This window comes from Rattus norvegicus, chromosome 8 (assembly GCF_021556685.1).
Source record: "Rattus norvegicus strain SHRSP/BbbUtx chromosome 8, alternate assembly SHRSP_T2T, whole genome shotgun sequence".
In the NCBI taxonomy this organism is placed as follows: Eukaryota; Metazoa; Chordata; class Mammalia; order Rodentia; family Muridae; genus Rattus; species Rattus norvegicus.
In genome coordinates, this window is record NC_141541.1 from 122225033 (window position 1) to 122245746 (window position 20714).

The 20714-nt window shown below is 48.8% G+C and overlaps 1 protein-coding gene across 3 annotated transcripts in view; it reads right to left on the minus strand.

Annotated features, from left to right (window-relative positions):
- Positions 1 to 666: 666 nt before the first annotated feature.
- Cmtm8 (CKLF-like MARVEL transmembrane domain containing 8) overlaps positions 667 to 20714 on the minus strand; it is a 64673-nt gene continuing 44625 nt past the window's right edge. For 2 of the 3 annotated variants that reach the window (XM_087561557.1, NM_198754.2), the window contains exons 2-4: positions 7428 to 7601; positions 1945 to 2061; positions 667 to 1029 (exon numbers count right to left, since the gene is read on the minus strand). In XM_087561557.1, the coding sequence (XP_087417683.1) occupies positions 946 to 1029; positions 1945 to 2061; positions 7428 to 7601 (375 nt within the window). In that variant the 3' untranslated portion in view covers positions 667 to 945. Of the gene's footprint in view, positions 1030 to 1944; positions 2062 to 7427; positions 7602 to 8948; positions 10243 to 20714 lie in introns of those variants that run through there. The other variant, XM_087561558.1, reaches the window with a different exon arrangement.

Genomic DNA, 20714 nt, shown 5'->3' on the forward strand with positions numbered 1-20714 from the left:
CTCATTTGATGCCGCTAGGGTACGAGCTAGCGTGTGAGAGTCATGGGCACCTGTGGTTCTCAGAAGAAATGGGTCCCTCTTGCCACCCTGCCCTGCTGACTAAGGACAAGTGTTTTCTGACAAATATGGCTGCTTGAGCAGCCCTGAAAGCTTTCCTAGTACCAGTGTCCCTTATCAGCCACACTCAACCTTAGCTGAGGCATTGCACCATTTAATCTGCTCTCTTCAACCTTAGATTTGGGGAGATAGCTCAGCAGGTAAGAGCCGCACACTGCTTTTTGCAGGGGACCCAAGCTCAAAGCTGCCTAAACACCAGCTACATCGATTTGACGTCCTGCACAGACTGATGGACAGACAGACAGACATGTGCATGTGAGCGCACGCGCGCGCGCGCACACACACACACACACACACAATTAAAAATCAAAATATATTTTCATAATGAAAAGTTATCTTTGGGCCAGTAAGATGGATTGGTGGGCAGAGGACCCTGAAGCCAAGCTTGAAGCCCTGAATCTTATCCCTGGGACATGTAGGGCGGAAGGAGAGAACTCACTCCTGACCTCAGTTGCACACTGCCCCCCATAGCCATACATAGCACACATCCAGGGACACATGCATGAAACCAGTGTAATCTCAAGCGTTAGCTTTACAAACTCCACCTTCTTAACATTCAGCAATTTATTTTTACATTGTATAAGAAAATAAAGCCTAGGAGGACATCAGGAGACCTCAGGATTCATTAGAAGCCACAACACTCCCCAAGTAAATATCCAGCTTAACTGTAACGAGACACTGAGAGCTAATTTAACTAAGATATAAAAACTTTAGTTAAATACAATTCTGGGGCAATATACATTATAGCTACAACTGTCTTTTGTTTTGTTTTAACAGTGGGATTCATCCTGGTGTGTGTCTTCTTCTCCGTTATCTGAGGAGGGAGCGTCACTGCGCGGTCCTGGATCTCCAGGCTATGAAACTGAAGTATGTGTTTCCAGCATAGCAGATGGTGACCAGGAAGGCAAAGAACTGTGGAGAATGAAGTGTGGTAGATTCAGACCTTTAGCACGTGACCTGACTAGCAAAAGATCATTTCCCTCCACTGTGTCTGGTGCTCAAAGTACCCTGGATTCTATCTAGGGTTCCTTCTCTAAACCTACTTTGTTGCTTCGAAAGCCTTTTTCTTTAAACTTCCCGACATCATTACCACCGCCATCATCATCTTGATGTAGGTGTCTGTCAGAACAACTGTGGAAATCTGCTTATTCTTTTTACCATATGGGTTGCCAGGACCAAACTCAGGTCATTGGGTGTGGCGGCCCACGCCAGTACCAACTGGGTCATCCCTCCCTGTTTCCTTTCCTGGTGTGTTCTGGCCTCGCTGCTCTGAGTTCCTGGGACAGGTCTGAGGACTCCTCAGGGAGTTCACTGAGGGGTCATGATGGGAGCTGTGGGCGCCTAATCTAGTTCAGGTAACCTTAGACAGGGATCGGCCTCGGATGTCTGCCACTAGCTCGCCAGGTGAGCCAGCCCCAGCCGCTGCAGCGTGCACCTAGCCCATGCTTGTGTCTACAGATCTCAAATCTCAATTTGCACATCTCTGTTAGGAGGAGCTAGGCGGGGCTCAGCTGCAGGAAGGGAGGTTGCCACTGTTATTTTAAAGATTCATTCTGGCCTACAAGGGTCCCAATTGTACGCCATAGCTTCAGCCGTCACTCTCCGCAGACGGCATATTCGTGCTCATTCTTGCTGTATGTTAACCCAAGCCCAGCCTACAAGTTTTAATGCCTTGTTGGCTATCGACCAGTCAACTGCTGTTCTGCTGCTACTGCAAGCGGTCTTCGTCTCTTGCAGATAACACGACCCCCTCCCTGATCCCGAACAGGCTGACCTTGGGAAGAGGTTCCAGGAGGATATGGGTGGCGTTTGGGAGGACTCACTCACCGAGGAGGCCGCCCAGCTGTTGAAGTTGTGACCTTCCTTCTCTGGGGAGACAGACGACGCGTCCACTATGGCAGCTGAGAAGTATAAGGCGCAGGCACTGCCGTTAAAGCACAGGCCCTGTGAAGAGGGGCAGACTGTTGAGGGAAGGGGAGCTCACGGCAGGCAGGAGCTGTACCCTGGCGTATGAGGGAACCAAGTGGACGGCTAGGGAAGACCAAGAGGAGGCAGCAGCAAGAGGAGAGCGTGTCACTGCAGCCCCAGCCCACGATGCCACCAGAGATGGAACGGTTCTCAAGTGAGTCACTGAAAATTTACATCCAGCAGAAATAGCTCAGTTTCATACGAGTACATTTCAGACGCACCAGAGGAGGGCGTCGGATCCCATTCCAGATGGCTGTGAGCCACCATGTGGTTGCTGGGAATTGAACTCGGGACCTCTGGAAGAGCAGTCAGCGCTCTTAACCGCTGAGCCATCTCTCCAGCCCCATAGCTCAGTTTTATAAGTTGAGAACAAAAATGGACACTATGTATTTAGTATACTGCTTGATAAATTGCCTTTAGTCATTTAAGCCTAGAAAGACAGACAGACAGACAGACAGAAAGGAAGGAAGGAAGGAAGAAAGAAGGAGAGAAAGAAAGAAAAAAGGGTAGCGGAGTAGGTCCCATTTCCCTGGATGGTTCCTGCGACTGTTGGTTTCATGTCCAGGGACTTAGAAAGGGTCATATACCCTCATCATTTATTAGATAACATATTTCCCACCTTTCAAAAAACGGTTGGGGGACCAAGCACGGTGATGCATGCCTTCAATCTCAGCACCTGGGAGGCAGAGGCAGGTGGATCTCTGTGAGTTTGAGGTAACCCTCATCTACACAGTGGGTTCTAGGACAGCCAGGGCTACATAGGGAGACCCTGTCTCAAACAACACAAGACAAAACAAAAAAAAAAAAATCGCCTAAAACATTAAAAGAAAGTCAAATCTATTCAAATGGTAACAGATTCCAATTTGGACAGAACAAGGTTAAGGAAAAAAGAGAATGTCCTAGCTAGGATGTAGCCAGTGGGAGGATGCTTGCCGGGCATGCGAGCAGTCATGGCTTCCTTCCCTAGTGCTGGATATCCCAGGTATCATGGGTGCATGCCTGTAATCCCAGCAGGCTGGAGGTGGGGGTAGGGAGAAGTTCAAGGTCATAGTTAGAGACCAGCCTGGGCCAAGAGACCCAGTCTCAAACAAACTCCAAACAACAAAACAAAGAAACTAGCTCCTCAGATGGCTCCAGAGGTTGAACCAAAAGGCTACTGAGGTGAAACCGGAGGAAGGAGCATGGGGCCCCACTGCTGCTGTAAATGAATGCCTGGGACCCAGTGCAGCTCAGCCAGGCTAGACCTTCCAGCTCCTGTTGGATCTCAAACATCCCTGTGCTATAGATCTGAGCTTCAGAGAACACAGAATCTTAACAAAGGCGGCCAGCTGCTCTCTGTGGAGGGAAGGAGAGGGAGGCCAGAGTGCCCTCCTGAAATTCCATCCTGCTTCGCTCTGAAAGCACTTTGTATTCTCCGGGATGGAGGTGCACACAGATGAAAGCTTGGCTGGCCTACCTCTCTTTGTTCAGCCTCCAGCTTCTGTGATGGGGGCCCCTCAGTTTAAAGATGCCTATTTCTGACAGGAGAGTGTCCCTTCAGTGTCCTGGCAGGTTGCTATGGGCCAAAACTAGACACTAACTGCTGGAAGTGTTTTAGGAAGTCCCGTGTCAGGGGCTGGAGAGGGGTTGGGTTCCCAGCTCCCACATGACAGCACACAACCACTTGTAACTCTATTCTTGGAGGATTTGACGCCTCTTCTGATGACCCTGAGCTCCTGCACACACACATAAAAAAATAAGTATATATTTTTAAAAAGAAGTTCCTTGTAGCGGAGGGCACTAAATCAACAAGATCAAGTGATAGTCAGCCAGTCTCCTCCCTCCCTCCCTCCCTCCCTCCCTCCCTCCCTCCCTCCCTCCCTCCCTCCTCTCTCCCCCCCTCTCTCCCCCTCCCTCCCCCTCCCTCTGTGTGTGTGTGTGTGTGTGTGTGTGTGTGTGTGTGTGTGTGTGTGTGTGTGTGTGGTTGGAGAACAACATTCAGGAGTTTGTTCTTTCCATGTGCAACCCAGGGAGTTACCTCAGGCTGCCAGCTTTGGTGACAAATACCTTCACCTGCTGCTGAGCCACCTTGCCACTCACTTTTCCATGGCTCCTAGAGATCTGACGCAGGCTTGTATGGGAAACACTTTGTCACCTGAACCATCTGAGCGCCAACTTAAGCAAGCTTTTCCTCCTCCTCCTCCTCCTCTTCCTCTTCCTCCTCCTCCTCCCCCTCTTCTTTTACTTGTAATATACGTGTTTGCCTGAATATAATATGTCTGGGTATTATGTATGTGCAGTGTGCCCTTGGGGGCCAGAAGAGGACATCGGATCACCTAAACCTGGAGTTAGAGACAGTTTTGAGCTGTCTGTGGGTGCTAGGAATTGAGTGTTGGCCCTCTGCGAAGAGCAGCATATGCTTTTAACCACCGAGCCCCTAGATTTAAGCTTTAAACTGTCTTGCTGACACTTGGTTATGCGCAGGACTTCCTAGGATCAAAAATCCTTAGTTGCATTTATTCATTTTGTGCATATGCATGTGCTTGTACCAGGCGCTCGCTCTCTCTCTCTCTCTCTCTCTCTCTCTCTCTCTCTCTCTGTGTGTGTGTGTGTGTGTGTGAGTAAAGGTCAGAGAATTTTTGGGACTTGGTATCCCCGTCCCACCATGTGGGTCCCAGGGATCAAACCCTGGGCATCACTCTTGGAGGCAAGCACCTCTCCCTGCTCATCCATGTAGTCAGTCTTGGGTTTGGGTATTTGAGCCTCCCTCTGTAGCCCAGGCTAGCCTGGAACAGGCCATCCTGTCTCAGCCTCCTGGATGTGAGGATCATCATGGGTATGGACTGATTCTCCACTTCCTTTCCCCTTGTGAAGACAAAAAGGTCCCTTAGAGGCCACCTCAGACAAGTCCTCTAGATATCAGCAGGAACAACAGGTCTGCAGACAGTAAACCCCTGAGATGGCCAACTATTCTCCTTGAGACACGTGACCCAAAATTAGTAACTCGAGAGTTCTTTCCTCCATCATGGGAAGAGTGGAAGCAGTCAGAGCCTGTCTGGCTGCCTCCTTCCAGCCCCACAGGAACTCTGGTCACCTCCAGGTCTTTCTGTTCTCTATGGGGTTAGGAGGTGTTCCTGGGCACAGGTGCACCCCAGCTAAGAGGATCAAGACCTCTCCCAGTGTCAATGACACAGGGGCCAGACACATCACACCCTCTTCTACACCAGTAGTCAGTCAGGCGTAAGGCTCACCTGGGCAGGTGGCTGGGAAGGAGCAGGCCCCAGCCCTGGTGGCAGCTGAGAGGGAGGAGGAAGGATGTGGAAGACAGAGCTAGCATTCCCTTCCTCTCCTACATCTCCAGCTCTGGCCGGCAAGGGCTAACGGAGTCTCAGCTACCAGAAGGGGCAATTCATTCATTTTAATTTTGACATTACGTCTCAACGTAGCCCAGGCTGGCCTCCGACTCATTTATCTGAGAATCTTTTAGCCTCATCTCCTGAGGGCCGGGATTACAGGCGTATACACCACACGCAGTTTATAGGGTGTTGGGGCCGGGACCCAGGCTTCATGCACACTAGGCAAAGATCCCACCCACTGAGCTACACGCCCAGCCCCATCTCACGCCCTTTATTGTCCTCTCCTATTGGGTTGTCACAGCCACTATTATACCAAAGAATTGGCTATTTTTTGAATCCAACATCCTACTGAGTCTGCCCTTCCCAGTGTCCTAGGGGAATCAGGTCACTGATCCCCAGGGCCACCTGCGTGCTCCTAGATGGGCACAGGCACCTCACTTGGGATGGCTTTCAGACCCAGATACAGGCGCCTGAAAACGCCAACGGAGAATCTTTGCTCTGGGGTGTGGGAAAACAATTGCAAGTTAACCTGTTTTGAAAAGTAAAAGGAGACTTGTTTCTGGCTGGGTTTACTTGAACTCTAGAGGCAGCTCAGAAAGGAGAGGGGCAGGTACACTTTGAACAATGACAGCAGTGTGTGAAGGCCATCGGCCGCAGCTCCGGAGGAGGATGGCTTTCAAGGCACTGAGCCAGAGTGGTGGTGCACGGGAGTGAGTGTGTGCGTGCGTGTGTGTGTGTGTGTGTGTGTGTGTGTGTGTGTGCGCGTGTGCATGTGTGTGCATTAGTTGGAAACAAACATAGTATGTCTTTTGCATTGTTTTATACACGTGTACATGTGGTACCACTATAAAAGAAATTTATTATCATTTTAAATGATGACCTTGAACCCACTATTTGGCCAGCTAGGATTCAAACTTGAGATCGTCTTGCCTTAGTTTCCCAAGTTCTGAAATTGCTAGAATTATAGGCATGTGCCACCATATCTATCTGTGCGTCCGTATGTCTGTGTGTCTGAAACAAGGCCTCCTGCGGGGTTGGGGATTTAGCTCAGTGGTAGAGCGTTGCCTAGCAAGCGCAAGGCCCTGGGTTCGGTCCCCAGCTCCGAAAAAAAGAAAAAAAAGAAAAAAAGAAAAAAAAAAGGCCTCCTGCAGTGCAGGCTGGTCTCCAACTCTGTATGCAGCCGAAAACGATGATCTTGACTTTCTGATCCTCCTGACTCTACTTCCCAGATGCTGACATTATAGATCTAAGCCACGGTGCCTCTTTATGTGGTGCCAAGTATTGAACCCAGGGCTTTGCGTGTGCCAGGCAAGCCCTCTCCTGACTGGTATGACCTATCCAATTCCCTATCCAGACTGCAGGCTCTTATCAGAAGACTGCGTGATCACCGTTGTCTAACCTGTATATCGCATGCTGCCTGGAGCGGGGCCAAAAAAATCCAAAACCCTTAACTATTCTTGTTTCTAAGTGGGAAGACACTCACGTAATTTTATCTGTGTGTCTGTGGTACTGCGGTTTAAATACGAGACCACGAACATGCCAGGTAGGTCTCCCGCCACAGCTACACTCCGGGACCCATCTACCACACTGTGTTTTCTTTGCTATACAGGGCATAGAGATCAAGGCTTCCCACACTCTGGTTTCACCCAGACGCCATGTGTTGGTTTTAACAGCCCCTGTCAGGTTCCTTTTTCTTTAGTCATGCACATAGAACCGTGATGTACAGAGTTAGAAGGAAGGATGATCAGGGGACAAGGTGGCCCTGACACACCTCTTTGCTGGTGACACTGTGTACCGTGACAGTTTCCCTCGACTCAGTTTGTTTGGGAGCCTGTTCGTTCCTAGGTGTGCTGGCTTCGTCCTCGGGCCGTTGGGCAAGCAGGAACCATATACTGCTGCTGGCGTCTCCAGCACTGGCCTGCCCCACGTGAGCAGAGGGGTCCCCAAATCCACAAGAAGACACTTGCTGTCCCACCTGGGCAGGGGCAGCCCCTGAGGTATCCTTACCACTGTGGTCCAGGGCACCTGGGGAATCCTGGTGTAAGTCATGGTGATGTAGACAATGAGGAAGAAGACGGTGAGGACCCAGTAAAAGACAGCTACAAACATTACCCAGCCAAAAGCAGGGACTCGGAAATACTCGGTGCCAGCGATCAGCGTCCACACCAACAGTCCCAGGACCTGCAGAGTAGCAGAGGTGGAGCGAAGAGAGGGGGAAGGAGAAGAGTGGAACACGGAGACAGCCATTAGCAAGGTGTTGTACACATGCACACACCCACAAATGCACACTCACGTTGACATATCCCCACTTACACATAATAAAAATAAATTTTAAAAACAAATCCCTTATAATACATCTCTAAGCTGTGCAGCAGTCGGCGTCATAAGTGCCCGAGTCCGTGTCACCCAGGCCAGCCTCCCACTTCTGTGGTGGCTTTCTTCGTGCTAAACAAAGCAGTTTGGCCCACTGGCCTCTCACATTACAGCCCGGTTCATTGTAGTCAGAGACAGATTGGAAAAGAAAGCAGGGACGGCAGCTACTCCCTATCCACTGTGACGCTTTAAATGGCCGATTCAGAGAGCACATTTTTTATCACTCAGAGAATTCTGGGAAATTCTGTGGTGAAGTCGCTAAGTTACAGAGGTCAATCAGAGCCATCTGGGTTAGCAACGTGCTCCCTGGGCACTGACTCTCAATTGTGCATGGTGCCGGGTATTTAGGTCACAGATAGGAGAGAGGCACAGCGTCCTTAATGACACACTATTCAGGTCTGATTTAACACAGTTGACCAATGATGACTGTGACTACAGATAGCTCATAGCATAAATCAATTGATGGTGGTGGTGGTGGTGGTGGTGGCGGTGGTGGTGTGTGTCTGTTGTCTCTCTCTCTCTCTCTCTCTCTCTCTCTCTCTCTCTCTGTGTGTGTGTGTGTGTGTGTGTGTGTGTGTGTGTGTGTGTGTGTGTGAATTCTAGGTTTTGTTCCTCAGGAGCCACTCAGGGTCTCTCCCTGGAACCTGGGGTTCGTCACTCCTGACCTCCTGTCTCTGACTTCCCATACCTACACGCACCGCCATGCCTATTTTCTTACCGGTGAATGCTGGGGATGGAACTCAGGTCCTCATGCTTTCGAGACAGGTGCTTTACTAATGGAGCTATGACCTCAGCTCACACAACCCGTTTCGTGCTGCCGACGGACACAGCCCTGCTCGTTCCCTCGCCTGTTGCCTGTGATTTCGTGCCTAAAAGACAGCCTCCTGCACGAAGCCTAACATGGCCACCTTCACAGAAAATGCCTGCCAGCTCCTGATTCACACTCCACACGCTCTGCTTCAGAAAATACATGCATGTGCACACGTGCACACATGCACGCGCCCACACAGGGTTTTGTCCGACATTTTTTCCCCCCACAAACAAATCAGGTTATTAATACAGGATGCTGGAGACTGTAAGAGAAAGAAAGGTGCATTTCCTTCTGGAACCCACATTGACTCCCACCTGCTGCCTCCCCACATCTGCTCAGTTTACCTTTCAGAGTCAGGGACTCTCAGCCAGCCCTTCATCGCTTCCGTCTCTCAGGGTCTGTCAGCATGCACGGTGACCACCTCTGTTTATCCACTAGGGGGCACCTTCACATTGCTGATGGATGACCAGGCTAGCGGAACCCCGACAGACCAGAGTGGGCTGTCTGACTGGTATGAAGCAGGTGGTGGAAGGACTTGACTTCCGCTGTTAGCATCGACCTTGCTCCATCTCGCCGGAGAAAAGGACCCAGAAGGCCGACGTAATCCCAGATTCTTTTACTCCATGTGATGCTCTTGCAGAGATTTTACTGAGGTAAAATCTTCAAGAGCTACAGCAGAGCCTTGGGACACATCCGCGGGAGAATGCACCCAGGGCCTCGGGCCTTGGTGGCATCTCTAACAGGGCGCATAGGCTCTCTGTGTCCAGTCTTGGAAATGAGGGACTAGAGGTATGGGATTTAGGGGTCTGGCTCCTGGGTGGACCCAGGTTGCCTCAGGAGAGCAGGTTTCAAACCATATGAATTTTGTTCTTAACTCTGAAGGGTGTCACACACTCCAGCTTTTCCTCAGTACCGCTGTGGGGTCTTAGCCATGGTGGTGCTAAGAACTTGGGACTTAGATTATTCTGACAGTTCATGATCAAAAAGTCCTATGTGGAGGCCGTACCACAGGACTCTGTTATTCCCAGCAGGCAGTGGAACAGGAATGTGCATATGAGATGAGGGCTACAATTTGTCTAAAGGCTGAATGTAGGCAGCATTGGGCAGCCCCTATGACCTGTCACCATGGACGCAGCTGCCTTTGAACTCTCCGAGCGCCCGTAAGGAACCAGGATAGACTGGCTGGCTCACTGAAGCAGATTTGCATGCGGCCGGAGGCCTGCGCCCGATCTCTGGTGAGTGGTGACACTGGAGAGAATAACGTTACCAGTGTACCAAGTTCCATGGAACTCTGCAGAGGGCACCGGTCTCACGTCTAATCCCTTCACCAAACATAACCAAATGCTTTGCACAAACCCGCACGCTGGCAGTAAGGGCTCTCAGAGTCCCTGGCAGTAAAATGGAGGGCCAGGAACTGTAATTAGAACCGTGGTGCTCAGGAGAATGAAATGCTGCGGTAAAGTTGGCGCACTCCTTCTCGTCACGGCTGCGTGATGAACGTCGTGGGCTTTGAGTCCCATACAGTCTCTGTCCCAGCCATTCATTTTGCTGCAATCAGCCAGGCTCTCCAAGTGTGTGGTCCCAGACAGGGAGGTCCAGCACCAGTTAAGGACACAGACACGCAGGCTCCATCTAGACCTGTCATTCAGCAGTGACAGGAAGAGGCAGGGCAAGGGGGCGTCACCGTCCTGTGCTCAGGTAGGTCCAGGGACTACCCCGTCCCTCATTCCCCCATGCCTCCCCTTTCTTCTTCTCTCCCTTGTTTCCTCCCCCTCTTCTCCTTTCCCATAGAGTGCCCCATGCATCAGGGTCTTAGACACTGACTCAGTTAGGGTTACCATTGCTGCAATGAAACACCAGGACCAGAAAGCAAGCTGAAGGGGAAAGGATTTATTGGGCATACACATTGTAGTCCATCACTGAAGGAAGTCAGGACAGGAATTAAAACAAGGCAAGAACCTCGACGCAGGAGCCGATACAGAAGCCATGGAGGGGTGCTGCTTTCCGGCTTGCTCAGCCTGTTCTCTTGTAGAACCCAGGACCACCAGCTCAGGGATGGCCCCACCCACAATGGGCTGAGCCCTCCCCCACTAATCACTAATTAAGAAAATTCCCTACAGGTTTGTTCACACCCTGATCGCACGCTTCCATACATCCCAATCTTATGGAGGCATGTTCTCAAGGGTTTGCCCCTCTCAGATGACTTTAGCTTGTGTCAGGCTGACATAGAACTGTCCAGCACAGACACCAATGAGCCAGCTCTAAGCTCTCAGACCTCCCAAAGAGCACGCATCATCACAATGAGTGTGGTCAATCAGTGAGGAATGCTATGCTCCCATCCAGTCACCAAAGGGAAAGGCATCGGGCAAACCAGAAAGTCTTCAAGAACAAAGGATCCTGTGGTGACGACTCTGTCCTGATTCCCTGATGCTCCAAGGCTGGCACTGAGTGTTAGACTTGGGTGAAGCATTCTGGTGCCAACTTGACTTTCGGCTCTAGCTGATTCAGCATTTTCCCTCTGTGAGTGGTGTTTTCTTCTCCGACATTTCCCAAGCCTCTGAATAAAGTGTTTCAACAACAACGACAACAGAGAAGGTGAGGGAAAAGGAAAGGCTTAAAGGGAAAAAGAGAGATACAGGCTCATGGAAGGACAGAGAGGGCTGAGGACTTAGCTCAGCTGGTAGAGTGCACCTCTAGCCAAGGTGTGAAGCCCAAGGTTTGGTGCCTCACTCCACATAAAACAAATATGGTGGGCTCGGCTGTAACTCTAGTACATAGGGAGTGGAGGCAGGAGGGTAAGAAGCCCTCAGTTTGGAGCTGAAGAAATTCCTCGGTGGTTAAGAGTATGCAATGAGCTTTTGGAGGACCCAAGTTTAATTCCCAGTGTCCACATTGACAGGCTCACAACAGCCTGTAGCTCCAAGAGAATTTGATACCTCTGGCCTTCAAAGGAACCTATACTCATACACACACACACACACACACACACACACACACACACACACACACACACATACACACACGTACATATACCCACACATAGACACACATCTATCTATCTATTTATCTATCTATCTATCTATCTATCTATCTATCTATCTATCTATCTATCTATCTATCTATCATCTATCCACACACATAGACACATAATTTTAAGGAAGAAAGAAACTCAGGTAAAATAATACAGACCAGTGTCTCCCCTCCTATGGAGAGACACTGGCTCCCACAGCTGTGCTCAGTCCCTGCTCCATTAGCCTCTGCGTGAGATGTTGCTCTCCCATTAATCTGGGTTCTTTGAGACAGGATGGAGGTCTTTTCCCACAGTCTTTCTGGGCTGTGGGGGAGGCTAACTGGGGAAGGGAGGGGAGAACCTTGACTGGAGTGCCCGATAATCAGTGGTCTCCAAAGCCACCAGGAGTCATCGGCGTCTAAGTTCATTGTCTCATGCCCAAGAACATCAAGGAAAGCAGGACAGGGAGGGAGCAGAGGAAGGTAGACTCATTAAGGAAGAAAGGAAGAAGAACTCCAGAGAGGGCTGGCCTCCAAGCATAGGTTTGAAGATCTTTCTGCCCCAGAAACTTCTGGCAGGATCCACAGGTCCTCATCTCCCATGTATAGGGAGTTTCTAGATCCCACATGAATTTCAAAGGTTTTTTTTTTAATTGTCTATTTCTGCAAAAATGTGGCATTGAAACTATGGAGAGACTGGACTGCACTGAACATGCAGACATTTTCCTTCTAAAATGATATGTTTTAAAACCCATAAACAATGTAGCTTCTAAATCTAGGTGAAGCTCGCCATTTGAAGAAAGCCTTTTCTTCCTCCCTAGAAGACTGCTTCTAATTAAAACAAACTTGCAAGACCATAGGAAAGTGAGGGGTCCACAAGAGAATACAGAGAATCTGCCTGGGTGTCTAATGACTTTATGATCTTGTCTCCGAGCGAGCTTTAACATCCTTCCCTAGTCAGCACATCTGTGAAAAGCTGTGTCTGTCCATTCTTCTGGCTACCGAGGGTGTGGGTCAGGAAGGTTAGCAGACACCAAGACAACCAGTGACCTTGCACCAGGCCAAAGCACACATGCAAGACAATGCAGTCTCTTTTCCCTGACCGTGTCGCCTGGGAGATGCGGCAAGCAGAAAACTAAAGCAGGCGCACAGCCTGCAAGGGGTCAAGGAAGCAGGTTCACGGCAAGACATGCTGATATTCATGCAGGGAAGCCACGGATGATTCTGTGCGGAGTGTCTGCATTCCAGGCACCCTCGTTGAGGACGTTGGCAACAGTTGGGCTGGCAGAGGGAGACGAAGCAGAAGAGAGTAGCTGGGGGCAGCTCTGTGAAGGGATTCCAGGTTTATTCACTGAGCAGACAGACATGGGTTTAGAGGTATTTTTGGAAATGTATCCTGGGGGCAGTGTGACAGAATGGGCACATCTTTAAAATCTCTGGGCAGGTCAGGCATAGTGGTGCCCACCTTCTTATCTCAGCACTTGGGAGACAGAGGCAGGCAGAACTCTGACAGTTTAAGGCTAGCCTGGTCCACACAGTGAATTCCATGCCAGCCAGGGCTACATAGTCAGACCCTGCCTCAAAAACAAACTATCAAAACACCAATCAACCAAAATCAAAACAAACAAAAACTGCCCATAAAAATAAAATAACAACAACCCCCCCCAAACTAAGAACAAACAAACATACAAACAAAAAACCAAAACAAAACCCATTTCTTGGCAATGTCTGGGTAGGGAGGAACATTCATTCATGGAATCAAATAGCTGTGGTCCCTGGAAGGATGCATTTCCATATGACATGGCCTCAGAGGCCAGAGAAGAGACCCTGAGAGCCCGGCTTCCACAGGGGTCCTAGCTGGTTTGCCTGTGCTCCTGAGAGCTGGTTCCAAGCCAGTCATTCTGAGCTGGCTGTGTGCCACAGTCTTGTCAGGGAACCCATGTGGATTGGAATCACTGACTGCCTCAGCTACAAGGAGAGGGCACACATTTGTGTCTGCTTGGTGGCTGTGCTGGCTCCCTTTACATCAACTTGACCCAAGCTGGTGCCATCTCTGGAGGGACCTTCAATTGAGAAAATGACTTCATACAAAGAGGAGGTAGGCAAGTCTGTAAGCCATTTTCTTAATTAGTGATTGCTGTGAAAGTACCCAGCGGATGATGGGTGGGGCTGGTGGTCCTAGATGCTACAAGATAACAGTCTGAGCAAGCCATAAGGAGCAAGCCAGCGAGCAGCATCCCTCCCTAACCTCGGCATCATCAGCTCCTGCCTCCAGGTAACAACCTGGATTGAGTTCCTGTCGTGGTTTCACTCAGTGGACTGTGACTCAGGATATGTCAACCAAACCAAACCAAACCAAACACACCTCTCCTCTTCACAGGAAGAGTAACTGTAACAAAGGCAGTCCCTTAAATGGTCAGCCAGGCATTTCAGTCAGACACTGACTCCTCATGACTCCCTCAGTGACAAGAGTATGTCTGGGGTGGTGAGTTAGGGACGAAGTTAAGTACTACTGTGGGGAAATAATTCAGTACTTCCAGGGGGAAAAAAACCAAACCCATACGTACAAACACAATGAGATCCTGTCTCTAAAAAGGAAAAGAGAAAAAGAAAAGAAAAGAAAAAAAGTCAAATTCGGAAATACTGTAGGGGAGGAGCTAGTTCATAGGGACATAAAAAATAAACTTCAAAACCCTTTTTAACCTGAGCAGCCTCTGGCTTCCGGCTCTCACCCGTTGGGAGACAATGAGCTCACTAGGAGGGCTGTGATGAAATCTGTGATGTGATGGATGAAAAGCTCTGTAGCCTAGTGCAGAAACCGCCTTGTTCATTTGGATACCCACTGTGACATTTGCCTTCCTTAAGTGTTTTTTTTTTTTTTTAATTCCTTTCCTTTTTTTTAAGTCCACTCTTCTATTCTAGAAATAGGTGAGGTGGCTTTTGTCAGAGGAACAGAGGATTGGGCTGGATTTCAAAGCCAATAACAATTCATCTATTATTCAGCTCCCAAGTTTCCAAGGCACTCTTTGGTCTATTTTTAAATCTGCCTGTAATGAGCCACCAGGGTGGTCACAGATCTGTGTCCTTATGAATGCTGGGAGAAGACCCTGCTGTCATATGAGCTAAGCATGTAGACAGTTGTGCAACCCCCCAACATGCCGCCTTGGTGTATGGATTATTCTAAGTTTAAAGAACACGCCTGAAGAATAGCAGACGGAAGAAAGAACACCTCAACGCTGCCTTTTCTTCCTGAAAACAGGTGGAGACGTTCTTTCTGGAAGATTCCCTCCCTCAGTTGCAAGGACAGTAACATTTTTAGGGCCAGAGCAAGAGAATTGAGGCCTAGAGTCTGCACAAGGGAAACTTATTAAAAGATTTCTTCCCGGGCTGCAGAGATGGCTCAGTGGTTAAGAGCACTGGCTGCTCTTCCAGAGGTCCTGAGTTCAAATCCCAGCAACCACATGGTGACTCATGACCATCTGTAATGAGATCCCATGCCCTCTTCTGGTGCGTCTGAAGACAATGACAGTGTACTCATACATAAAATAAATAAATCTTTAAAAAAAGAAAGAAAGAAAAGATCTCTTCCACTCTCTAACTTTTTTTTTTTATTAACTTGAGTATTTCTTATTTACATTTTGAGTGTTATTCCCTTTCCCAGTTTCCGGGCCAACATCCCCCTAGCCCCTCCCCCTTCCCTTCTCTATGGGTGTTCCCCTCCCCATCCTCCCCCCCCACTCTCTAACTTTTAAAAATGATTTGCTTATTTATTTAATGTGCGTACATACATGTGTATATGTGCCTGTGCACACATGTGTGTATGTGTGTGCACATGTCTGTGGAGATCAGAAGACAGCTTACAGGAGTCATTTTCCTTCTATCCCAGGGGAATGGGACCCAGGTTCTCAGGGTGGAAGGAGGGATCCAACCCAGAGTTGTCCTCTAATCTTCAAATGTGTGCCCCCACACAATCAATAAACAAATAAACACGTGTAATTAAAATAAAAGAAGCACACCTGCATTGGCCTCAGGTCCCAGCAGTCCCCGCCTCCTCCTACGCCTTCCTGCCTGCACCGCCTTGGGACCAAGCCTTCAGGATACAGGTAAATGCTCACAAAAGCCATCTGTAGCAGAACTGAAGCTAGGACCCACAGTAAACAGGACAGACGGTGTCATGAACACTCCTCTGCCATCGAGGGTTGAAATTAGCCCACGTGCAAAGCAGCATAGCAGAAAGCAGGTCAGGTTTCCTTTGAAACCAGACCCAGATGGGACTTGGGGATAATGTGATGGGGACTGTCCACCAGGGAGGGAGCATTGCTTCTTTAGCAGAACATGCCTCTGGGGTCACCTTCCTCCCACACACAAGGCTCTAAGGAGTTATTCCCACTAACTCAACCGCCATGTGTGTGCACACACCATCATACATGTATGCGGTGTGCACGTGTACACACACATGCATTCTCCGCTGGCTCTGTGTTCTCACTTCCTTCCCACGAAGTCTTGCCACTGTGTGGGAAGGTCCTCTCTATTCACACAAGCTGGCATGTGACCCTCTTCCAGGTCCCGAGGTTGTTTGAACAGTGCCTCTGGTTTCCCTGGGAACTGTGCTGGTCCAGCTGTTTCAGCAGTGCGAAATAACCCCTACCTCTGAGTGTTATTTTTAAACTCTGCCGCTCGTTGAGTTGTGTCAATAGGAGGGCCTGTCATTAGCTAATACCAGCACCATGTGTGAGGAGCGAAGCAATCACCCACATGGGAAAAGTCGGGAAGGGAAGCCCTTGGCGTCGGACCAAGATGTACACCAACACGTTTTACATGCCAAACAAGGGGTGGAGCGGGGCGGATATTATCTGCCACAGAACAGCTGTCATGCCAAATGAGGGGCGGGAAGGGGGTCACAGGGTCAGGGATGGTCACGACCGGGCCGTGGGAGCACTGGAGAGACATCATCACGTGAGGCCACTGGGGATAAAAATAAAAGCACACGTCGATGAAGACAAAAGGCTTCATGTACGATGAGGCAAATCAAACCCTACTCAAAAGCACTCTTTGGGGCTGGAGAGAGGCTTCCGCCATTAAGAGCGCTTGTTCCTCCTTCCGGGGGCCTCGGCTCCATTTTTAGCGCCTACACAGGCAGCTAATAACCATCTGAAATTCTGGCTAAGGGATCTGATGCTCTCCTCTGGCTTCCAGAGGCACTGTACACATGTGGTACGCAGACATACATCCAGTCAAAACCCTTGTGCAGGCAAAAAAAAAAAAAAAAAAAGAAAAGAAAAAAGAAAGAAAGAAAGAAAGACATTAAAATCCTTTAAAAAAAGTTTCTTTCTGTGATAGCTGTGGTGAAGCATGCCTTTAATCCCAGCACTCAGGAGGGAGAGGCAGGCAGATCTATGTGAGTTCAAGGCCAGCCCGGTCTACAGAGTGAGTTCCAGGATAGTCAGGGCTATGTAAAGAGACTCCGTGTTTAAAGAAGTTTTTCTTCCTCCCTCCCTCCTTTTCTTTCCTTTCTTCCTCTCTTCCCTCCTTGACTCCCTGTTTCTTTGGGGTGAGGCATTACTCTTTTAACTAGCCTTGAACTCCTAGGCTGAAACAATCCTGTGTCAGTGTTCTAAATATCTGGGGACATAGCTGTGTCCATTGTCCCCAGCGCAAACCTTACATTTCTCAAATGACAGCTTTATGGAGATATAATCCCATACCATAAATCCGCCATTAAGAAATTAATAGATCTTAGCGTATTCGTGGAGTTGTGTCACGACAGTCACCTGTAGAACGTCGCCATTATTCTATGGGGAAGCCTTTAACCCAGGCCACAGAGGGCTCGGCGGTAAAGCGCTTGCCATGTGAATAGCCCGACAACCTGAGTTCAATTCCTGGGATCCTAAGTGAAGATGGAAAGGAGGGAAGACTTTCCACAAAACCTTCTTCGCTCTGTGCTCCCACAGTGGTGCTCCATGAAACCTTCTTCGCTCTGTGCTCCCACAGTGGTGCTCCTGACACCCACATCACTCCACACCCCTCCCCATACACACAGGACTTTTTTTAAATAAACATTTGCTACTCATGGTCTCCCACCTCAACTATCCTCAGCCTGGGTAACCACTGACCTACTGACCTACTGTCTTTAATAGTCTTTATTGTCCCGCTGTGCTGTGTGATCTGGGGAACGGTCTGTGATAGACATGCGTGTTTTGTGTTTGAATGACTGAACTGATTGTGCATATAGGAAGTCAAAATAAAAGAATAAATACTGATAGATGAATGAATGGGCAGACGGACGGACAGGAAGGTAACATCATCAAATCAGGGACTTACAAATATCCATCAGAAATGGACTGACAAAACACCTTTAAGACAGCCAGCTGGAGGGGTTGGGGATTTAGCTCAGTGGTAGAGCGCTTGCCTAGCAAGCGCAAGGCCCTGGGTTCGGTCCCCAGCTCCGAAAAAAAGAAAAGAAAAAAAAAAAAAAAAAAAAAGACAGCCAGCTGGAGAGATGGTTTAGCATTCCCATGTTGGCTCACAACCATCAATAACTCTGACACCTTTTCTGATCTCTGAGGGCCCAAGCATATGTGCGGTGCACATACATTACACACACACACACACACACACACACACACACACACACACACACGTACTAAGATAAAAATATGTTTTAAAAAGTCAACTGGTGTACCTGTTAGAAGCCTGAGCAGAGCAGAGGGTCCCTCTGGGGTTTCAGGCTAATAGAACAGCAGCAGAGAGATGGCATCATTAATTCAGAGGCTCACAGTATCCAGCAGAAACTGGTTGGAGTTCCGGACTGAGCCTCCTCTCTGTGGCTGACTGTCCCCTGGCTGACCTTCCCAGCTTCTATTTTGTATCCTAGAACCAGGCACTTTTGCATCATGGGATAAACACAGTAACTTCTGTTAGAAATGCTTTTCTTTTCTTCTGTCCTAAAGTATATGATGTTTTTACTCTTGGACTGCTTTGCTATTCTTTTCCTGTTACAGAGTTGGGAGAAGGGCATCTCTCCAGACCTTGGTAGACACATTAAAGACAAACACGATTGAGTCTAAAACAGGGTGGTGGGGCAACAGCACTTCCCTGGGCCAGCTTTTCAGTAATCTGAAACACCAATACAATGTAATTACAACATTTCATATAAACAGAACCAGGCAATGTGTGGCCTTTTGTATTTGGATCTTTGTCACCAAGGTTTAGGCATGTTGTGGTTTAGCCATGTTGATTCATTTTTGTGCACACCTAGGTGTACACATACGTGCACACAATGTACAGGCCAACTGGGGTTTTTTCTCCACCCCTCTTCAACTTATTCCTTTGAGTCAGGGTCTCTCTCTGAATCTGACCATTTAGCTTGGTTGGCTGGTAAGCAAGCTTCCAGGATCCACTCCCTCCCTTCCCGTCTCATAGGGTAGAAGCTTTTCTGGTGTTCCCTCTCCTATAAGCCCTACAAGGACTTGCTCTCAAGGTTAATTTTTACTGGTCATAACCCTCCGGTGCTTTTTATGCTAAGTACCCTGGTGTCTGCGGACAACCAAACAAGAGCTGTTTTGACAGATCTGACAGGCCCCCTTCACAGCAGCACTCGATGGCAAAACGAGCTAATTCATTGCCTTTTTTTTTTTTTTTTAACCTCATTAGCCTTTTAAATATAACATGGATCTTGGAAGCGAGAGATAAAATCGTTAGCTACAAATTCACAGGACAAAGTCACTTGACTTTTCAGTTAACAGACTCGGGCTTTGGGGCGAGAAAGATGAAGGGAGTGGAGACACTTCACCGTTCAAGAGGGAAAGCACAGCGACGTCCTCTGAGGAAGTGGGAGGAAAGAGAAGAGGAGTGGAGGGGTGGGAGGTTGTCAGGCTCAGTGGCAGTGGTCTTTCCTGCTGCCCCATCTCACCAGCCCAGTATGGATACCCTTTCTCAGGACACGGAAAGCCCCCTTATATCCTTCTGACTTCTTTGGAGCATTCCTGATGGGCCATCGTTTCTCTCCTGGTTTCTGTTGGCGATCCCTTCTCCAGCTACTGGAAACGGTCCTGCCAAATGCTACCATGCATGGCTAAGCCCCCTTGTCTGTATTCAGGTTCTCCTTGGGGGACAGAAGTGACAAGTATTCTATGTTCCTGGTTGATGTGAGTGATTACCTGACAGGAAGCAACTTGAAGTCTCGAGGAGATAGTTCTTTTGGTAAAGTGCTTATCACACAAGCCCGATGAACTCAGTTCGAATCCCCCAAGCTTGTGTAAAAGGAGGGAGGTCAAGAGGAGGGTCTTCCAAAGCTCACAGGTCAGCTGGCTTGGTATACCAAGTGGTGAACAAGAGAGACCTTGTTATGGATAAAGACAGGCAAGGAATGATACTTGAGATTGTCCCCTGGTATCCACAAGTGTTATGGAGTACACACACTCACACACACACACACACACACACACTCACACCACACACACTCACTTACACACACTCACACACTTATACACACACTCACAAAAACACACACTCACACACATACACACACTCACACACACTCACTTACACACACACATACACAAACACACACATACACACACACTCTCACACACTCACTCACACTCACACAAACACACAGACACACACACACAGACACACATACACACAGACACATACACACACTTTATTTTGGATTATCAACCATCATCTATGACTGCTTTCATTTACTTCTTCTAGACAGACTATGTCGCCTAGACTGTCATCGATCCTTTCACCTCAGCCTTCTGAGAAAGCATCCCATTGAGTTTTCTCTGCTCCCATCTGGGTAGTTCAGGGTCTGATTCCTGCATGCTTCTGACCACCTTCCAAGCTCGGAGGAAGCAGCTACCACCTGTCTTTTTACAATTTCCCAGAGGATATCAGGTTGTTTCAAGGAAACTTAAGAGTTTCCTAAAATAGATCTCATTCCCTAAACACATTTAAACATTGAGAGCTATTCGATGTGTGCACGTGCGTGCCGGCCCCTGTGGTCATGCGTGACGTGTCTCACGCTTGCCTTCCGCTCACTATCTTGATGCTCTCTTGCTAATGACGACCTTGAGCTCTGATTCTGTCCCTCT